The 22,227-nt window shown below is 39.2% G+C and overlaps 1 protein-coding gene across 9 annotated transcripts in view; it reads right to left on the bottom strand.

Moving 5' to 3' along the window:
* The window catches only part of LOC117587869 (protein sickie), a 195,544-nt gene that overhangs the window by 123,378 nt on the left and 49,939 nt on the right, over window positions 1-22,227 (bottom strand). For 6 of the 9 annotated variants that reach the window (XM_034278842.1, XM_034278844.1, XM_034278836.1 and 3 more), the window contains one exon: window positions 7,403-7,573. In XM_034278842.1, coding sequence (XP_034134733.1) covers window positions 7,403-7,573 — 171 coding nt within the window. Of the gene's footprint in view, window positions 1-7,402; window positions 7,574-10,500; window positions 10,608-22,227 lie in introns of those variants that run through there. The other 3 variants (XM_034278840.1, XM_034278843.1, XM_034278841.1) reach the window with 3 other exon arrangements.

Here is a 22,227-nt window from a genome sequence, read left to right as displayed (position 1 = left end):
CCTGCTCATTGGCATTGCAGTTTCGAGGGTCCTCTTACGGCAAGTAGTTGGGGCACTGTGTGGTGGCATACATGGCGTATGATAAACAAAACTTTCATCAAGTACGCCTCTCACACCGACGCCACTCTCTCCGCAATCTACCATTTGACCAAACAGAAAACTTAATACGAGAGCCGCTTAGGGGCACCAACCAAAGGGCTTACACGAGAGTTTGTAGTTGAACGCAAGTGGGTAATATTTCTAATTGAAAAGAATGGAACTGCCACTTTAATGCGGGAAACGGTCTACGGGCCACGGGCACAACTCTACTTGAAAGTTTCTCTGTGTTTCCTTAAGCATCACGTGCCACGCGGCGGCATGAGCGACTAATTTATGCAACAGAAGGCGCATCCATTGATTGGCTGCCTGGACAAAGCCAGGGCACACTTTGTTAGTGCAGCACCTCCCACAGCTCCTACTGCTACAACCGCCCCTTCCATCTTCCGATTTCTGTGCCACCTCCTTCTATTTCTCCCGCTTTCCTGGTGGCACCTCCTCCAGCTTTTCTTGTGCCACAACTTAATTTGTGTCCGGGAATTTATGGCTGCTGCACGTGCAAAACGAATCCATGGGCCTCGGCCTCTGCCTCCTCCAGCCCGTTGGTTATCGGCGGCCTCCCAGCAAAATTTTTCACCGCCTGATTTGTGGTTACAAAAGTTTTTTTCCATTCAGCCAGCGGCAACAAAAAAGTGTGGCAACAGTTTTTTACAATGTTTTATTTCATTTGTTTAAACTTTAAAGCGTAAACGTTGCCTTTTGTTGCCACAATGCTTGTGCAACAGAAATATCGCCTAAATTTACAGAAATGGAAGCAAAAGCTTTGCTTTTGGAATGGTTAAAACTTTAATGATGCGATAAAAACTATGCATTGTTTACAGCATTGAAAACATATAGCAAGAAAATGAGAAATACTGCTGCATGAATGAAGAAAGAACATTTTAGCCACATGAGGGGAAACTGAAGAAAGACAATGCGAGCAACAGTGGGTAAATGGAAGCATTTAAAAACATGGAAAAACGGAACAAAGATAGGTAAAAAGTTTCCCTAAAAATAAATCATCTTCTGATGCATTAATGAACTTCAATTTGAGATGCCAGATGCTGTATGCATCTCCGCTGCCGCCATCTGCCTGCAATGCACATACAGAAAGCCATACAGAAAAGCATGGCATGAGGCAGGGCATGAGGCACATGATTTGGGGGGTTTTCCACCCGTTTTCTGTGCCACCTAAGCTGATTTCATTTTAGATAAAGCAAACGTAAGCTTTTCCCCATTGAACATTGGAAACTGCCCGACAGGTGAAGAGAAGCAGCGGTAGTAAAAAAGCAAAGAGAAGGCAATCAGAGAAGAGAGGAGCCAGGCAAAAAGCAGGAAATGGAGAGGGAAGCAAAAATAGGCGAACTGAGAAAGCTGGGAAGATGTACTATACTTTTACGTGCATTTTGCATTTACTCGTTGCTTAAGTGGGTTTCAATGTGCAACCACTTGAGGCACGAACGAAAGCTAAAAATTTGTACAAAATTCCTTGGGGAAAATTCTTTAAATGGGAGATTTTTCTCAAGAGAGGGAGAGAGAATAGGATTGTTCAAAATCATTCAGTTCAGTTTTTGGATCAAAATTATGAAAATAAATTAAGATGGAATGATGGATAAGGAATAAGGCAATAAAGAACTGATAGCACAAAATGTATAAATGTCCGAGAGCAAAAATAGAAGAAGTCATTTCGTTAAACGGAAACTTGGTGAAGCTGGCTGTTTTTCAAAGGTAATATATGTACATACCTACATATGTACATATAAATATCAAATTTTGTATCAATTTTTTAGAGTTATAACAATTTTAATATTACAAATTCATATCATTGGAAAATTCTATAAATAAGAATATACCTTCAGTATATTTATGTATACCAATTTATGTATTTATACTACTTATATGTACGCTCAGTATATTTTTCAGGGGAATATTGAGATTATTTATGTTTATAAATGACTCTGATTTTCAGGATATTTTGCTCTACCTTTAACATTTCTTTTTATTTGTTTTCGAATTAAGAGTTATTTTTCTCTTTAATTGTATGTGTTAATTCTCTCCAAGCATCCATTCATCCATCACTTGCCTCCGCAAAACAAAATTTCCATAGTATTATTTACTCAACCTTTTAAGCACTTAAATCAGCTTAAGAGCCCAAAAGGACAACGCCCCTCGCCCCTTGAACATCCATTTCCTGCGCTCTTTTCATCGCACTTCAATGCAGAACAACTATGAAAGGTCCTTAGGTAATTGGAAAAGAGGATATATGTACATATACAAAGATATATGTATATGCATGCAAATCATTGAAGCGCATTAAATTGTGCTATTGTTTTAGTTTAATTACATAATAATTGCCCTGTATGGATGTTTACGGCTTAGATGTTTGTCTTTTGCTAATAACTGAAGCAAATGCACAGGGGCCAAAATCCATTGAAAATCCATTGAAAATTGGCTACAAAAGGCAGCGTCCTGCAAAAGACACAAGACCTCGAGAGACAAACAGCAGCAGCAGCAGCAAGACTGAAAAGGATAAAGCCAAAAAGACAGGCAATTATATAAGACACACGAGGCATGTGCTTATTTTGATTTAATTTCCCTTTTAAGACCCAAACACACACACACACACAGCACGCACACTGGTGTCCAACATTATTTACATATTTGATTGGGAAAATCTCTGCAGCTCTGCAGCGGCAACGGAGAGTGGTAAGATTTTTCATCCCATATTCACATTTTACCTTTTCTACTTGGCTTCAGCATTGGGCTGAGCTTCAGTTTTCAGCTTCTTCCTTTCACATGTTTCCTTTGCTTTGTTTACGATTTCCTTCGAAGTGGAAATCAAATTAGTGCCGTAGTAAAATTCATTTTAGGGTAAATTTGCACAAATTTTCGCCCTTTGTTATGGCAATGACTGCAATCTGGATGCCAGAGACAGAGCATTTAAGGAAGTGCCTGATGGACCTTTAAAACAATTTACATATTTTTGAAAGATTTCTGGGTATTTTGTTAGATTAAAAATTATTACCGAGAGCGGATGAAGTCTCTATTTTTCTCTCTCAACCTCCTATTCTAGTGAGACTGTTAATGATTAAGAGGATCTGTGGCATCTTTTGGATTGATCTTTCATTTTTTATCCACAACAAATAACAGGTGATTTTCTTGTATGCTTTCTTCAACCTATGTTTCCTCCGAGCTTTGACTCCCTAGCTAGCTTCTTCCCAGCGATTCTCTTACTCCAATTTTAGGCATTTAGAAGCCACAACTTTATTTCACTACTTCACAGTTTATAGAACTCTAAGAACTTCCATGTCTTGATTAAACTTTTGCCAGAAAATGCAAACCCGTTCATGCAGTTCTTTCACCCAACTCACTTAAAGATCATTTTGGTGTATGGTTTGCTCTTTAATTTGGTTTTTGTTTCAACGACTTTGACTTTGGTTTTTACTGCGCTTCTGCGCTTCCTACTGCGGTAGGAGTTTTTCCTGTGCCTCTGCTTGATGGTTTTTCCTGGATCTGGTGGCACTTGTGTCGACGCCAAAGTTGACTTTGAACACTTTTACGTTTCGCTGATTTTTCAAGAGTTTCATTTTACTTTTTTCTCGGTTTCTTTTCTCGTGCCCACATTTGACTAGAATCCCCACCGCCCACAGAGCGTCCTCTGACTTCCTCCCTGCCTGCTGCCTCTCGTGTCGTCGTCACTCATTAGAAAAACGTTGCAGAAAGTCGCACACCAAAAAAAAATGTGCACTACGTGTTGCAGTCGAAAGAGAGAAAAAACCCAGAGCCCAGTAGAGGAAAAACCAAGAAAAACCCTCATGTAAAGAGTAAAGAAATAAGAAAAAAGGAGAATAAGAAAAACTTTATTACAAACTTTTCGTGAGTGAAGAAAAGGGAAAAGGCTGGGTGAAGGAAAAACCTTGGTTCTAAAGTTTAATATTTGATTTAAAAGTTGATAAAATTTACTTTATTCCAACACTCCACTTAATGGCAGCCCTGCCCCGCTCCGCCTAGCCAAACACCATTCTACACCGTCCGTCGTGTTGTTTGTTTTTTATTGAGTTTCTGCAAATGTTTCTTGGGGTCTACTGCCAGGGCTGCCACCCATTCGGCCACGCATTCTATTTCATTCCAACCCTAGGGGTTCCTTCCTTTCTTCTCTTTTTTGGTTCGTGTATCGGCTAACGCGTTGATTTTTCATTTCGTCATGCAAATATGGAAAACCAATGGGGAAAAATGGGCAGCAGGCTGGAAGGAAAATGGAAAAAATTTGCAAATGCTTTTGTTTGTTTGCCTTGAAATGGAAAAACCCACACTGCAGCGCTAGAGAACTACGGCAGAAATATGGGCAGTGTTTTGTAAGGCTCACAGGATATGAATGACTGTAGGGTCGGAGGGCAGAAAGGGGGGTTGAATGAGAGGTACGAATGGGGCTGATAGATGGTTCGAGAGGGGCTGAAGTGTAATTACTGAAAGGGGGTACTAGATAAAGTTACTAGAAGGGGTTCTAGTGGGCTTCTTACTGGGTTAGCTGGAGAATCTGTAGTAGCTGTTTCCAGAAGGAGTATCTGAAGGAATGATAGGCAGTGGCAAGGCACCATCTGATATGATATAGGAGGTTTATTATTCAAGTATAATGACAATTTGCATAGAAAATAAAGCAGAAAATGTTCGCCAATAATCACCGAAAACACTATAAAATTCACCGAATTGTGTACAAAAATTGAACCAACAAATGTCCTATTTCATTTGGCAAAATATTATTTCTAAGTAAATATTCTGCTATTCCAAGCCCGCAGTTATTTGCATATTTTCAAACATTTATGCCATAAAAACCGCTTCAATCATAGAAATTCACTAGGCATGGCAATGCATCATCTATGGGGAATATGGAAACCCATCCGGCAGACACGGCAGACAGAAATACAAACAATTTTTCGCATGCCACCAACTAATTTAGAGGAGCACCTCCTTGCTGGTCTTCCTGTTCTTTTTCTTCTATATTTATTTCTGAGCAAATTGGCAAATTGAGTTTGTTAGTCTCGGGCATCTCCTCCTACAGCTGCTGCTGCTCCTGAAACTCCTCCTACTTCCTCAATGACACACAGAAATGTTGCACTGCCCCTGCCCTTGCTGTCCTTGCTGCAGCTGTGGCACGAGGACTTGTACTTGTACTTCCTCCCACGGATAAACCCAATTTGGCGCCCATGTCACATACGTCAACGCGACACTGCCACGCCCACAGTTCGTTTGGCAATTTGTCAGCTCTTTTCCGCCGCTATTTTCGCTTCTGCTGTTTTTTGTTTTTGTTTTTAGCTTTATTTTTCATTGCTGCTGATGCTGCTGCTGCATCACGTGCCACACAACGGCAGCACGTTTAGCTGAGCTTATCATTTTCTCAAAAGACTTTACTTTTTTGTTGTTTGTGTGTATATATTGCCATTTCATTTGTTTTCTTTCGATGGAGTCGTTCTCTTTCTGAATGACGTCTCTGTATGTCTCTGTCTAGGAGAACAAGAGAGAGAGAGAGAGAGAGAGAGAGAGAGAGAGAGAGCGAGAGTGCCGTCCCTTCGCTCTGTTTCTAGTTAGTATGCAAAACGTCAACTAAACCAAAAACTGACAAAGTTGAAATAAATTTTTATTTCATGATCAGAGCGCTCTCTCCATTTGGGGTTTTTTTATATTTCGGCAATGAACTTGCCGCAGATTCAGTTTAGAGCGAAAGGAAAACGAGAAAACATATTCCTTGAGTACGATGTCGAACCTATACATACTCTTACCAATAATTTATTTCCATTGTAATAAGGATAATGAGTAAAAATCACATACAAAATTCGAAATTACTGATCCTTTTCGTGAATTATGTAGATATATTTAAAAACGGAATTTGGAAGCTTATTTTCATACAAGAATATACTCGTATATTCTCTAATAAAAATACAAAAAAACTTCGGTATCTCTCCCCAGCAAACCTGTACTCAAAATCGGTATACCCTCTCCTAAAGCATCGACATTTATAAACATTCCTTGGCCGTACCCTTAGCCTTTGCCTAGAACGGGATTTAGGAGCGCCTCCTAGAGAGGGAAAAGAATTTTGGGAAATCGCATCACGTAGCAGACGGCGCACGCGAGTTAAAAGAAAAACTGAAGAAACCCGAAGAAACAGCAGCAGAAAACTCTGCTCACTTTCGAGCTTTTCCGTCAAAAAATCTCACCCCAAAGACGAGTGAAAACTTTTTAATTTTAATTTCATAAATGCAATGAAGTGCAACAACTGGCTGCAGTTTTCGAGAATCATCATCATCATCCGGTGGCCGCAGCCGCTGCAGAATCCTCATCTAAATTCAATCAGAGATGCAAGGGGCAGCAGCTGGGGCAGCAAGGAGAGGAAGCAGAGAGTGGCACAGTCCCACAGTCTGTGTGGCAGTTGCAGGACTGTCTGTCGGTCTCTTTACCTGCCTGCCACCTGTCCACCGAAATTGCTTAGTGCGGCGGAAATCATCATTTTCCAACTCCCGTAACTGAATTTCCCCAGCAGTTCCCGGTGCAAAAACGAAAAAAAAAAAAAGTTTTGTCATCCATGGATAGATGACGTATCCACCTTTCAAATGCATGCCACACGCCCTGCCACACACTCGAAACGTGTGACTGTGTGTGTTTGTGTGTGTGCGGGGGAAATATTTTCACGTCGATGCCACACGGCATTTGCATATGGCCCGGATAATGGTACGGCAGCGGGTTTTCTGTGTGTGTATTTTTCCTTCTCTCTTTTTTGTCATTCAAAAAACAATTAACGCAAAAATAAAAAAAGTAGTAGAGTGACTCATGGGACACGGCTTTTGGGTGAACAAAATTCAATGGCATTTGGATTTTTTTCACGTATTTTTATGAGACGAAATCCAGAAGAGAAAATTATTTCCAGTGCCAGTCACCGTCGTAATGGCAGTGCGGACTAAGGAAGGTGGCGCAGGAGTGTTCCTGCAGGAAGTGGCAGCCTTTTCAGAAGAATTTTCTGAATTTTAATTAAGAAATAATGAGTTAATAGAATGAGAAACCATCTGGAGAGACTATTGGTGGAATTATAGCATAGATTAACCTTGAAAACAGTTGGGAAAATTTACTTAAAACTAAACTTAAACACTAACAAATAATTTTAATTGGGGTTTGAATTGTAAAATATATTATTGTGCATTTGAAAAGAGGTTTAGAAATTCAAAAACCACAAAAAACAACCTTCCTGCTATTTTTGTATCAATTTTTTTTATCGAATTCCCTTTATTGCCTTCATTAAATTCTCGGAATTTCTAAGAAGTAATTCTTCTCCACTTACCATTTGCTGTTGACTCTTTGGCTTCTTGACCAAATCGGGCACCTTGAAGCTGGTAACAGCCTCAATAACCTCCGCCAGCAGCAGGCCATCGCGACAGTCTGCTGAGAGATCTGTGACTTTTCTTTTCGATTTGGCACGCTCCAAATAATAGTTGGCCCAATCCGTGTAGATCTGCAAAAAATTAAAATGAAAAGAGGATAAATATGTATGAATATAAATGAATATAAATGCTAACAAAATGGCAGACTGCTGGCATATTCGGGTTGTAATTAAGGGCCAGCAGATATTACAAAAATGTACTTCCGCACAGCTGTCTCTGTGTAGATGTGGATGCATCGCACACACAAAGTTGCAATCTCTGTTACACTCAGATTTTTGGGTTATCAGGAAATCATTAGCCATTTTCCCATCTTCTTTCGGGGAAAGAGAGGAGCTTCCTACTGCTCCTAGATAACTTCCTTCTGCCTGGAAAGGACATACATATGCACAAGGAATAGGCAAACAAATTAAAATTGAAGACATTTATCCACACCCACGACAAGAAGAGGGAAAGACAAGGGAGAGCAGTCTTTTCGAGAGGTCGTTAAGCAAATCTGTGGCAGCAGGAATCCTTTTTATATGCTTTAGTTTGTGTACTCGTATACGGAGAGTGAGATTAGCCATATACATATGTATATTTTTCCATCTCTATCCATTAGTTACATATATTTGATTCAGTCTCAGTTCGTTTTGCGAAAGGTTCTTAATTTGAACACCCTTTTTAGGAATTATTAAAATTATGAAACGTACGTAGAAAAGCATCAAACAGAAAACTGTAGTAAATGGAGGAATTTTCCCAAAAAAATATTTGTCCCTTTTTAGTAGAATTTAAGAATAATTCTCCATCAGTGCGGTGTATAGTGTTTTATGCTTGTTTTTATTTGGCTAACTTTATTTGTTTTCCTTGCAACATTTTCATTGGGCACATCTGTAATTATTATGGCATAGGACTTTTGTGATTTCATGGCAGATGAGACAAAGATTTGCCTAAATTGTAAAGGGTATATGGATTTTCAAAGGCATTCAGTTACCGAAATAATTAAACAAGCATCAAAGAGAAGATTCTCAAAGAAATAAACAGAAACATGCTGAAAACTGTGTTAATTAAATGAAAGATGAATTTTTCTTTGGAAATAATTAAATATTTGATGTATCTTAATATATTTTTAGTATATTAAAACCATAAATTTAAGTTTTCAAGTAATGTTTCTAATGCATAAATACTATTAGAAGAATTAACTAAATGCCAAACAATAATTCAAAGCCTAAAGCAAAGTCTTAGCAAGTTTTACCCACAAAGTTCTGGAGCAGAAAACTAATAAGAAATGCTGGAAACTGTAAAAGGCAACATTTCCTTTGCACTTCTGTTGTTTTTTCCCTGGCACTCGCACTCTTCCACTTACTCCACCTTCTTCCCTGATCCTTTAGGGTATTTGAACTTTCCTTTTTGTTTCTCATGCTCGGGTCTCGGTTCTTGGTCTCGGGGCATTATTAGCTTTCCCAGACATTTGCTGGCCCCTCACATCGTTAGGCACATCCTTACATAGTTTTTATTATGCCACATGCCACATGTCCTATGATCCCAGGCCACAGTCCTCCCCCCGCAATGGTAATCCTAATGTGGCAGTCATCTCCCTGCCCACTGTCTACCGCCTGCTCGCCTGCTGCATATGCATGCGACACATTTTGTTTGGCCTTTGCTTTGGCAATAAAAATATCTTTCTTGCATTGTACTTTTGCTATCTTTTCTATCTTTTGCCAGCCTTCAGAGTCGCTGCTCTCTCTCTCTATCTCCGACCACTCTATTTCAGCCAAACTCTCTTCCATGCCCCTTTCCTTCGCTGCTTTCCACTGGTTTGTCTGGCTATTGTTCCCCTTTTGTTGTGGGCCCTCTACTGTTTAGCCATATTCCATTTGTTGTTGGCACAGCCAAGTTACGAGCTGGCTTTACATCTCAAAGGGGGGCCAACACACAGGACAGACACAAAACACAACAATGGACTTGGCCCTGGACTGAAAAGTCCTGAAAAGTTTGCTTATGCACGGTGTTTTTTTTCCTAGAGTACCTTTTAGGTTGAGGTGTGTTACGATATGTTTTGTTTTTGAGTGAGTTTCGAACTAAATACCGAATTTCATTACAATTAAATTATATTTAGCAGTATAAATATAAAATAAATGTTAAAAGTTGATTCAACGGCTAGACTTATGGAATTTCCTCTGAATAAGCCAATTCTATTTTCAATGTGACATGAAAAGTACTCCTACATGTATATGTAATGGGTCTTAAGAGCTCTTAAAAATCTTGCATTTCTTTACTGAGCAAAGAGATAATGTTATTTTTTAAGCGAAAGCCGACATTCAATCCGATCTGAGGAATGCAAAGCAGTAGAAGTCCATAAAGACACAAGGGAATTCCAAGGGAATTCATTCTGAAATTCAAATCAATTTTGTAGGGTAATCGTTACACATTTTATACATTTAGTTTAAAATATGTTCTGGAAAATATATTTTAATTTTCTTCAGGTTTGCCTTAAATTATTCTCTAAGAGGTATTTTTTAGTCTACTCTAAACTCTGAGATGGTTTACTATTATTGCCCTTGCCTTTGATTTCCTTTTGGGTTTCCCTGTTATTCTTTTTCTGCTTTAGGCTCAGGATTTGGCTTGGCTTTGGCATTGGCTTTGGCTTTGGCTTTAGGCTTTCGGACAATAAACTGAAAAACTTGTTACTGGAAATGGCCGTGCGGGCGGGCAAAAGTGCAAATGTCAGTGTCACTGTGGAAAGTCCTCTCTGGCTATGGCTTACAGTACTCGTACGAGTAGATATGCCACTCGCACATCACACACCCAACCTTGACAGAGAGCAAGGCTCCCCTCTGTGTTTGTGTGTCTGGCATATATGAACATGCTCTATAGTTACTTCTCTCCGCAATTTTGCTCTATTTTGAATTGAAAACTACGAGTGAAACTTAGTTAAAGGACAAAATGTGACTCATTTCTTTCGTTTACTAATTAATTTATAGTCGACTCCTCCTTATAGTCGTTCCCCTCGCATACAAACCTTGGCATAGTCCCTCGTCAGGATGCCATTGATGTTGTCACAGGATCCTTGATAGCTCACGCAGCGAGCCAACATTTTGCCGTGTAGAAACGAAAGGGTTTCCCCTGATTGATGAAGTTGACAATTTTCTTTCGTTTCCTTTTTTTTGTTGTTTACACTTTTACGCACATTTTCTTGATAATTTGTTTTCCTCTTTTTTCTTACACCTTTTTATACATTTTGTTGATTACTTTTAGTTGTTTTTTTACTGCTTTATAAGGAAATTATATGGCAACGGCTGGGTTGGGTTTTCTAATGGATTTCAGAACTGAATTTAATTAAAGGAAATACAAAGAGAATGGTGAAAGAGAATTAAGAAAGGCTTTTATTCTTATTTTAACTGGAAACGGATATATTTTTAAATACAGAAAATATTGAAAATGGAAAAATATTGTAAGCGAATGTAAGCAAAGATCTTCGAGAGCAGGCTGATGAACTTTAAACATACAAGAAACACTTCAGAAAGTATGTTAGACACGGGAAACCGTAGAGTTTTATCTTAAAGAAGTGCCCAACCCATAGACCACATCACAATCAAAAAGCCCAACTCATTCGCCATGAATAAGTACACTTATCACACATTATGCACCTTTCAGCCGCAGCGCCACAAACCCCTCTCCTTCTAGTGCCTTTCCCCTTTTTTTCTCCCGCGCCTTTGCTTTTTTCATAAATATAAAATTACAGCCCCAACGGATGGCCCACATTTTGTATGCTTTGCTTCATTATTGTTAGTAATTTTCCTTTTTTTGCGCGAGCAAAAGACCCATTAAAATGTCAATTATGATAAAGTTTTATTGAAACGCCACACGGCGCTGAAAGGGCATTAAAGCTTATCAGCAGGGAACAAGAATGAACCCCAGAAGAAGGCCCGAAGAGGAGACCCACAGAGAGGGGTCCTTGAGGGCAATAATAATACCCACTAAAAACATTAGGCAATGCTTTTTCACTTTCACCCTTTTCAAAAGGCGTACCCTGCTCCACCGAAATTCTGTTTTTCGGGCCCTCTAAAACCGTTTCCTTTCTGTCAGTGCATTCCTTTTACATTTTCCCCCTTTTTTCGTGAGGTTTTCGTGTTGAAAATCACACGCCCACTTGGGTAAACTAATTGAAAATGGAAAGTGCCACAAACACCTCTACGGAAATGGGTTTTTCGTGGAAGCTTATGCATAATTGGAGCCAACGTCCGACACCCTTGTCAGCGACAATTCAGAATCCGTTTAGAGTAGAACTTTGCTATTGGCCAAACAATTTTGTTAGCCTGATAAATTTTCTAGTATTTTTCGTTGGGGGGTTGACAAATCGTTCAGGAAATCAATTTTTGTGTGCGCTGCAAGTATGAAAAAGGTCAAAACAGTAGCCCCATTTACCAAATGAAAGAAAAAGGGGGAAAACCCTTTAGAAAACCCCATAGTCCATTTCTCAGACACGCCCTTATCTTACATGGGTAAATGTCATTCGGAGGGTGGCTACTTTTCCGACGGGATCTTTTGCCTCCAGGACTACGCTTTTACCTTACATTTTTCGTTCTTCGTTTGTTACGTTTCGCTTCTTGTGGAAAATGTCAGTGGAAATGTCACAAAAATAAAAGTAATGCTGATAAAAATTTTATAGCTTGTCAGAAAATGTGCGCAAAAACAAAAAACACACACAGGAAACAGGAAAAATAAAGGCCCTCAAGGGGGAGAGCCAGCCAATGTTTCTGTTCTGTTCTTTATCAAAAAGATGTCGCGACTTTTTGGGTACTTTAGTTTATTGGAATTTGCATGCCACATGCCACATTCATGGCACAGGCAAAGAGCTAGCAACGGAGGGCAGGGTGGGGATGGTTTTAGGTTCTGTATTGCTCCTCAAAATTTATGTTAAATCGAAGTGCCTGTAAATATTGTCTGCTGCTGGCTGTTAAATAACTCCATTTATGTGTGTGTGTGCTGTTCGTCTGTCTGTGTGTCTTTCTGTCTGTTTGTCTGTCTGTCTTTGTGACAGCGTACGTGCTCGCTCGTTAAGTTTATCTGCCAGTTAACAGTTAACTGTCGGCTTTAAGCTGCTTTACGGGCAAAAGCCTCTTCTCTCTCGAAAGCGTAGTCAGGTGTAAAAGCTGCCCTGAATGAACAATAATAATAATCTCTATATGTTTCGAGCTTCGAAGCAATGCTCTTTGGTACGTACGTACTGCACGTTTCATAAACAGTAGGACAGAGAGGTGTGAAATATAGGTAAGATTTATTTGATTTATACGAGGGTTTTCATTTAAAATAATTATATTAAAGAATAGGAAACTGGCGCTCCTCTAACAACCCTTATTGTTCCTGTTTCCTGTGTTTTGAGTTGCTCATTTAATTTGAATTATTATAATTAAATTAAAAGAATTTAGTCGATAATTTTTTTCGGCAATCCATTCGATAATTCTTAGACTATTCATTCTATTCCCATCGGCAATAATCGATAAATTTCTTCACTTTCTTGAATTTTCTCTAAATTACTTTTAAAATTACCTTCCCTTTTGCCTTACAACTAGAAAACGCACTGTATTTATCCTTATTCATCATTCTATAATATTGGGAATAGCTCAGAAAATATGTTTGCCCCGCCCAAACCCAATCGATAGCCAGCACCAATGGCAACCTGTTGTCAGCCGCCAGCTTCTGCTTTGATAATGGAGCTCTTCCAAAATATTTCTCCCCCAATCTTAGGGTGGCATACCACCCTTAGCTCTTGGTTGTCTTTTGTGGCACATCATCCTCACTCTAACCTCATTATATTTGATTGTATTATCGACTTTTATCGCATATTTGACCCAGCAGTTGGCCCCCGAACAAATCTACTCCCCCAGTCTATCTGCTGTCACCTGAAATTCAATTTGGGGACAAAAAGAGCCTCAAAGCCTCAAAGAAGAAATCAAATCACAGGACGATTGACATTTGAAAGTAATGTCAAAACAATCTTGGACACCTTTTCCTCGACACAGCACAGAGAAGAGGAAAATGTGAGATGGAAGGAGAACTCCACTGATTGAGCAAATGATGTGTTGATGTGTCCAATCAACTGAGTTTTAATATCAAAGAAAATTCTGTTTCTATCTCTATCTCTCTCTTGACAGCATCATTGTGTTGTGACATCATTTAAGGCCGAAAGGTCAATCGCTTGAATCGAGACATAAAAGTGCCTTTAAAAAGGAAAAACTATAAATAAATTCTCTTTAAAGAGTGCTGCAATCACTGGAAGCACAGTCCATAAACTGTTTGTGTGTTTATTTATTTGAATAGACTATAAAAAACAACATTTATGAGTTGTTTTTAGTGTTTTTATGGTACACAAACGGATTGGTTCAATTGAGTTCGAGTAAAGAAGACAAATAGGTGTAGTTTAAAGTGCAGAACATGTTTACTCGAGTTAAAGAATATTTGGTCACATTCCTATCAATAATATACCTTTAAAATTGTTGTATCCATTGGCATATATCAATGTCATCATTTCATAGGCTATTTTTCCCACTCTTCCTATCCCACATTTCCATTTAGGTTTCTCCCACATGCTCCTAAATATGGTGGGCATTCCTACTGCCATTTCGACTCTTAACATTTGACCCCCGATCATCCCAAACATCTCAAAACGGACCCCCGTGCATCGCTAATTCGGGCACTTAGCCTTGCCTCAGCTGTGGGCCCCACCAAGGACCCCACCCAGCATATCCAATTGCCATAAAAGTGCCGCCGGCACTTCCTCACAGTTCCACAAAACAGCGAGCAAAAAAAATGCCAAAACTTTGGTCGAAACTTGCGGCATGATATATATTTTTGTGTATTTTTTGTTACATATTTTTTCGCCTGAAAAGTTTTTCCTTTTATTTGTGGCATCTTTTAGTTGATGAGTCGCCGGCTGGGGGCGATGGGGAGGACTCTGACAACATATACATTTTTGATGAGCTGTCATTATTAAAAGCCCCTCCCCACCCCATCCCTGCGGAAAAGCTAAACGAAGGGTAGGGATGTTTTTATTCGTTTGTCTCCGCCTAGAAATATTTATTTATATATTCAATTTTATTTATGTGACAGATGACACGACAGAATACAGTCGCAAAACTTTTACTTTTCTACTCCTAGGTTTTGCTTTTCTTTTTCTGCTTATCAGCAGAAATAATTTACGACAAAAACTTGTATTATTTATGCCCCGCTTTTGTCTTTTGTCTTTCCTTTATTTTGCATTGAGTTTTGGTCTAGTTTTTCCACCCGCCCATCAATTGTGTCACAGAAAATTGTTGGCAATTAGGGAATGAAAAGCCAAAATAAAATAATAACAGCAGTTTCAGTGCTATTCGATTGTATACCGAGAGAACCTCTTTCGTCTTTCGATTCTGCGTGGGCTCTTCCTATAATCATTTTCCCTCCATTTCATTCACTTACGACACACCTACGCACATACGCCTCCTCCCAGCAAGGGGGTTGTCTGAGTCGCGGAAGGTGGCGTTAAAGGGGTATTTTGTTGGCGCAGACAAGGGTCTAGTTTATTGGCCTTTAGATGCGATAAAGTGTGGTGGGAAATGGGTCGTTGGTGGAGGCTTTTAGAGAGTTTTTTATTGGGCTTTAAGTAAGTGCTTTATAAAATATGAATATAAAGAAACAATAAGGCTGACAGAAGACTTCCATGAAGATAGTTTGTAAAGTTTAGGAGACTTTATGAGAAATAATTATTTTGATTTAGACAGCGAAAACTATTTATTTTAATTTTAACATTATTTACAAAGAAGAAGGGTGCCTTTAGGCTCGTTAAAAAAATGTTTTTAAAACCATGTAAAGTGTGTTTAATCCGCGAACACTTTTTCAATTTTTTTTTAATTGAAACTAAAAAAAAGCGGGTCTTAAACGAGAAAAATAAATCATTCCTTTCATACTTTTCCTCCACAATTCCCATAGCCCTTCATTTCAAATCCAATAAGTTTCCATTACGTATCGGTAATTTCTCAAATATTCACACATTGACCTAGGAGTAGATCCCGGGACTTTCCCCTAATGACACATTTTGCTGGTAATTTTCGTGACCATTTACCTGCCTAGTGGCTGCTCAATGCCAGCCATTGGCATATGCAAACATTCAACTAATTGCTGAATGCATGAATTGCTTGCCTAATTTTGCATAAAATGTGTAAAAGAAAAACATGATCATGAATGGTTGACCACAGAAGGGGGGCAGGAAGCAAAATGGAGCAGGAGCAGGAGAATGGAGGGAAAAAGCAGTAGCAGAGGAAGGCAGGAAAAGCAGGGGAAACAGCAGGGAGTAGCAGGGTGTAGCAAAAATAGAATGAAAAGCAAGCAGCACTGGAGGGAGCGAAGCATCAGGGCAGGGAAGCGACCGCACCACAGAGTCAACCGCAGGATATACACACACGATGACCAGCAGGACGACGAGGACTAGGCATGGCATGGCATCTGCGGCAAAGTCAATGGGATATATGGGCCATTGAACACAGATGTGACCCCGACAGAGCGAGAGGAGGCAGCGAGCGCTCATGGCTCATGAAGTGTGCAAAACAATTGCAGCAACCCTCGAGGCAACGCAAAAGACCCCAAATCGATATTAAAACCCCTCTAAAAATAGCACACAACAAACCCCCTAAAAACCTCTCAAATTTCACCTAAAAATGCACATAAAAACACCCAAAAAATAAATATACAACCCTACAGATTCAATTTTGAAAATGGCCTAAATGGCTCACAGCTTTTTGACCCAAAAGGGTGAAAACTTGCAGGCAGAAAACATATTTTTAATTATGTTTTAAATTAATAATGCGGCTGCAAAACAAGAAACAAACAAAAATTAGATGAAAAACAATAAAGAAGGTAAGAAAGGGAGACAACATAAATAAGGAACAAAATATGCAAGAATGCCCAAAAATGATGAGAAAATGTAAAACTTTTTCGCGTTAATTTAATTACTCTCAAAAAAAGAGGTCCTAGTGGCAGGGGTAGGCTTTAACTCCTAATTATTATGCCACACGAAATGGGGGCAGGCGGCACTGAGGTTAACAGCTGTTAACGGCATGGCGTGTTTCAAGCCTTGAGCTTAACAGCCATGAGGCATGAGGCTCCAATGGAGGCATGTGGCATGAGTCACATGCAATTGACGGTGAATGGTGTGGAACACCCCTTTAAGGCACATTACGCATACGCAACGAGGCGCCACCGCCGCCGCTGCCTCTGCCACAAGCAAAACCTTTTCCCTAAATGAAAGCACAACAAGGTGCAAAGTTTCCCCCTCACGGAAATTGGTGGCCGGGACGGGACGATACTGAAACAATCAAAGTTTTCCAGGAGACGCCACGGGGCAGCGCACCCTCCTTTTTAACAGCTTGTTTTTACGTTGAATTTCGAATTTAAAGCAGCCTTGCAACATGGCGGAGCATGAAAATCAAAGCCCCAGACGTCGTAATGTGATAAAAGCCCTCCCCTCATGCAAAAAGAAAACAAGTCGAAAGGAGAGAAATTGTTGCCTAATGGCTTCATTGCTGATGCCTGAGAATAACAACACAGAAGGGGTCGGTTTCTGATTTCATTTTGGGGCAAAGAGGCGCAATACGGATAAGTAGCTGAGGCGCAGTTTGCCTCGTAATTTTCGGGTTTTATTTGCTGTGGGGATCACCATAAGAAAAATCATAAATAATTAGGGGTTTGACGTAGCCTTTTAAGCGAGATCTTGTGGTTCAATAATGATAATGGTGCTGAATGCGGAGGAATGGGGAATAAATTTACCGGGCCCTGAGCAGAAAGTCCAAAATGGAAAATAAATACAAGTAGTAGAAAATACGAAAAATTCGTTTTTTAACGAATATTTTCTCAAGTAATATTAAAACTTTTAGAAACGTTGTAAATTTTCTAATTTTTAAAGGTTTAATTTAATTGAGTTTGATTTACTTTAAAGTTTAATTTAATTTAGTTTTTGTATTGGTTTTTAATTTAGCTTTTAATTCAACTTGTTATTTATTTAACACTTTTTATATATTCTTACTATTTCAATTCATATTTCTTAAGGAGGCCTTCTCTCTGCTCCTTTATTTTGTTTATTTTTTTGAATATTTGTTTGGGTATAAACTGTGAATAATTTTGATTATTTAAATTTTTTCTAATTTTTCATATTTTTTATATTTTCTTAATGCTTTTTCACCTTTTCACTACACATTGAACAGATTTTAATGGACCTTTTAAGCACTTCAAGCAAACCAATTTATCATTAAAACATTATTAAAAAAAATTATAAATTCAATTAAGTTTTCAACATAATTGAATAGAAAAACAACCGCACAGGCGTCTCGCGTACTCCGTAAAATTATTAATTATTGGGTTGCAATCTCATTTAAGAGAACATAAATTTGATTCAATCATTATATTCCAATGATGCTTGTCAGCATTTACCTCCTGCCCCCTAGATGCATTTTCCACCCCGGCAGGCACTCTTTTATTTACACTTAATTAACTGCATTTTCCGCGTGGCACCATAAATTTCACTTGATTAAACCATTTGGAGGCACTACTTTTTCCGAAATGGAAAGCCAATGAACGATGCGGCAATTAATTCATTAACAATACAAAAACACAGAAGCCAAATCAAATGGAAAGCGTTAGCGGGAAAACGGGGCACGCTTTTCAATTCTATTTTCAGTGTGTTCAGAACAAAAAGTTTTTCCCGGTCCCCATCGAAACGCGACGCTTCTGCGATCACCAACAAAATGAGACTGCGGGAAAATCCCAAAAGAGAGAAACAGAGAGAATGAATGACAGATCTCCAGAGAGGGAGCGCACCCGCTGGCTCCTCTTTTGGGGGAAAATCTATTTTTGGCTGTAAAAAGCCAGCAACATTTTCGTAGCAACATTTTCGTGGCTGTCTTTGAGGAATACGAATACGATTTATACCAAAAATAAATGCATGTAAAACGGAAATGTTTTTATATGTGGCTATGGGCCGCCTGGATTAAGCGATCCACTGAGAGCGAGAGAGAAAGTGCAGTGAAAAGAGCAGCCAATATGGGGGAAAACTAAGAAAAAATTCAATTACTCAAACCATTTGGTAACAAAATATAAGGCTACCTTAAGGGAGATCGAAGCTTTTGATACTCTTTTAAAATTTAATAATTCTGATATAGAGAAGGGAGGGCAGAACTTACAGAAACTATTTTTTTTTCCATACCTTTGAATTTTTCATGAAAACTGGCAAGTTTAAATATTCATACAAGAATGATGAGTGATGAACTGGAAACTGTTAGGTCTGATCCATTCAGAGTCTTAAATGCTGTCTTCTCTCTCCCATACAAACCTCTTCTCAAAGTCAAAGAACCCTCCAATGGTAAGGGCATATAAAATCTCGTATTTAATTTACAAAATAAACAGTTAGATTTTCCGTTAAAAGTAAGTGAATGAAAGACACAGCTTTTAGCCCCCAAACACACACACACACCCACACACAAATGCCAAATGTAGAGGGTGCAGAAGGGAAAACAATGAAAGAAAAATATTCATGAGGAAAATGATGCCGCTACCCAATCTGTGTAGAAGGGAAAGGGTAGAATATTCTATCTAGGAAGGAACTCGCTCTATGCTTGGAAGGACTGCCTCTCTTTATAGGTAATACAATATCACTCAAGATGAACAAGTTTTCAGTTTCACTTACAGCAGAAGGGAGAGTAGATGTACATAGCTGTAGCAGCAAGAGCCAGTATCTGCAGTAGTATCTGCGAAAAGAATGAAACTGAAAGCAGGAACTGGAGTGGGCTGGAGGGGCACTGCCAATGCAAATAAGTCAAGTCAAAATTAATTTACATTTTACAACAGCAACGACATCCATCAGCAGCAGCCACAGCAGCAGCAGCAGCAGAAAAATACAACAAAATATTGACTTAGGAAAATACGAGAAAGAAGATACCCCAAAAAAATAACTCACACAAACCACTTGCATACTTTCTGGATGGATGTTCCCAAAAGCACCGGGAAATTGATGGTCCTAGTAGTCAAACAAAGAGTAAAGTCGTAGAAAAATTGGAGAACAAGAGTCGCAGGAGTGAAGGAGCAGCGGACGTGTTCCAATAACTAGAAAATACTGTCAGATTTACCCCAGCAATTCTTTATACAAAAGTGCAAAAGAGCAGCTGCCCTGCCACACTATGGAAGTCATTCAGAGTTCTTAAAGTTCCATCAACTTTAACTAGAAAAAACCAAAAGAAACCACCATTCCTTTCGAAATGTCTTAAACAGCAGCGAAATTTCACAATTCTTTCAAACACTTTTTACCAAACAGTTCTTAAAGTTTTACCCAACTCAAGAGACTTTTACCCCCCACTGCTACGTTGGCCCGTGTTTTCCTTTCAATTTTCTGTTTAGTCAACTGTCAAGTCAGTGGAAAATTAGAGTGGAAAATTAGCGCCCTGTGTAACCGTTTTGAATGGAAGGATGGAAAAAAACTACTACAAGTTTTCTCCTGCTCGTGGCTGTTGTTTCTCCTCGTCATGCAACAATTTTTGCAGCCACAGGACATGCAAAGTCATGGCTTCACACACACACAGACACACTACAGGGCACGTATATTAGTCATGGTAGTGGCGGCTAATCAAGTGGCTGGTGGTAGAGGTAGAGGTGTGACTGGTGTGATGGTGTGATGGCAGGAAAGGGGTTCACTCTATGACAGAAAAAAGTGAACTCAAAGTACAGTCGTGGATTTAAGAAGACAATGGTGGCAGGAATTTTGAGGCTGGGGAAGTTATCTGATAGTTACACAGTGGTGATCCAAAAAAAATTTCTTGCCTTCTACAGTGATAGCTTAAAGTATTGTTTATGCCTTATACAGACACACTTCCACTTGTCCCCCGTCTAAAGTTTATCGATGAAAACATTTTAATGGGGGAAATTCACCTTGACAGCGTCGTCGCCCGTACTCCACTCAATGTCAGTGAACCCCAGCCAACGTATCCAAAAATATATCTAAATAAATGTAAAAATGTGCACTCTTTAAGCCACCTCATGGCCCAAACTATAGCTCCCCAAGAAGCTCAAACTCTCCACTAGCAACGATATGAATACGTACACCATACCTACCCAGGAACCATTCTGACTCCATGGCGCATTCCTCCCTAGAATCATGACTTATTCCGCCCTAGAACCGCTTAGAGTCCCTTCCCCTTTTCCACGTTCTCCACCTAGAAACAAACCATATCCCTCTCGGAACTTTTATGCTAGTGCCACACGCTATTTTTATAAACAATTTTGCCAGTTGACAAGCGCCAAGAATCGTGAAGGGACAAACACACACACGACATTGAACCATCGCACACGGGCACAAGGGAACACAGAATGGAGCAGCATTCTGTGCTTGGGGACTTCCCCCTGCGATAACATGGCAACTAAGTGGCTGGCTCCTCCACAAGAAAAGGGCGGGCGGCCCTCTATTCCTGGCTTGTTAGTTCTTTTTTGCATACTTCTTCTCCTTCTCCTCATTTCTTTTTGTGGCCAAAGTCAATACAAGCAACCAGCCATGACCATGGACTTTGGTTTTCTCTGACATTTTGGCACTTGATGAAGACTAATTGCAGTTAATGTGGCATGAAAACAGCATCATCTATTGGGTCTCAAAAGTGTGTGGCCATATGGGCCCTCAACGACCAAAGAATCACACACTTTAAGGCCTAATTAAGTAAACTACTTGCATTAATTAACAACAAAGAGCCCAGAAAAACACACAAACAAAAGACGGAGGCGGCATTTGGTTTATCAAAATTTGTATTGCTATTTTTAGCTGGAGACACAACAAGACGCGGCACGATGGAAGACAATAAGTCAATAAACAAAATAGTTGTCGGCGCTCCAGAGAGACTTTTGGAGATTTTCGAAGGCTGAGGATGGGGGATCACAGAATCAACAAACCTTGCGAGTGGGAGAATCATTTCGAAAAATAAATTATGTTTCTTGTTCGAAGTTCAAGGTCTCAAGAATTTTATTGGGATGGAATTTAATTGGAACTTCTTCTTTGATTTCATTTTTGGTATCAGATAAAAGCTAAAAACAAAAGTTTTAGAAGAGACTGGATATACATTTCTCTAAGGTTATTCTTGGGAGTTTTTTTTTACTTATGACTAAAATATCGTTCAAGATTCTGCACATCTCCTCAGATCTTCTTTATATAAATAATATTTGTAGAAATTGTAGGAAATAAGACAGAAAGATTTCTCTTTCATTTTTAAATTTTATTTTTCTTTTTTTTTTGTTATTCAATTTTTTTATTTAAACATTTTTTTTATGTATCTTTAAACCCATTAAAAATATATGAGATGTGTTCCCTCGTAAATAAACTCTTGTTGCAACTATTTCCCTCACTTTAAAACCCCCAGTCTGGTTCTTCATGAGTCAATGACTGGGTATTCCCCAAGCGGCATTCATACAAGGTGCAGAGATTCGGTTTTTTTTCTCCTACTTTAATTTATATAAATAACATCAGTGGCGCAAACATGTGCCACACTCTCAAACTAGGCGTGTCTGTGGCTCTGACAAAATAAATTGCGTCAAGTTCAACGTGCAGTCAAATGTCGAAGAAGACAACAACAAAATAGATGAGCGGGAAGCGGCAAGGAAGCTCGCAACTAAAAATAAATTATAATTTAAAAAAGAAAATAGCTGACACGTTGAGGCGGAGTTTTAAAACAGAAGGAAAAAGAAC

This window comes from Drosophila guanche, unplaced genomic scaffold (assembly GCF_900245975.1).
Source record: "Drosophila guanche unplaced genomic scaffold, DGUA_6, whole genome shotgun sequence".
NCBI lineage: Eukaryota > Metazoa > Arthropoda > Insecta > Diptera > Drosophilidae > Drosophila > Drosophila guanche.
This window is presented reverse-complemented; position numbering and strand designations above follow the sequence as displayed.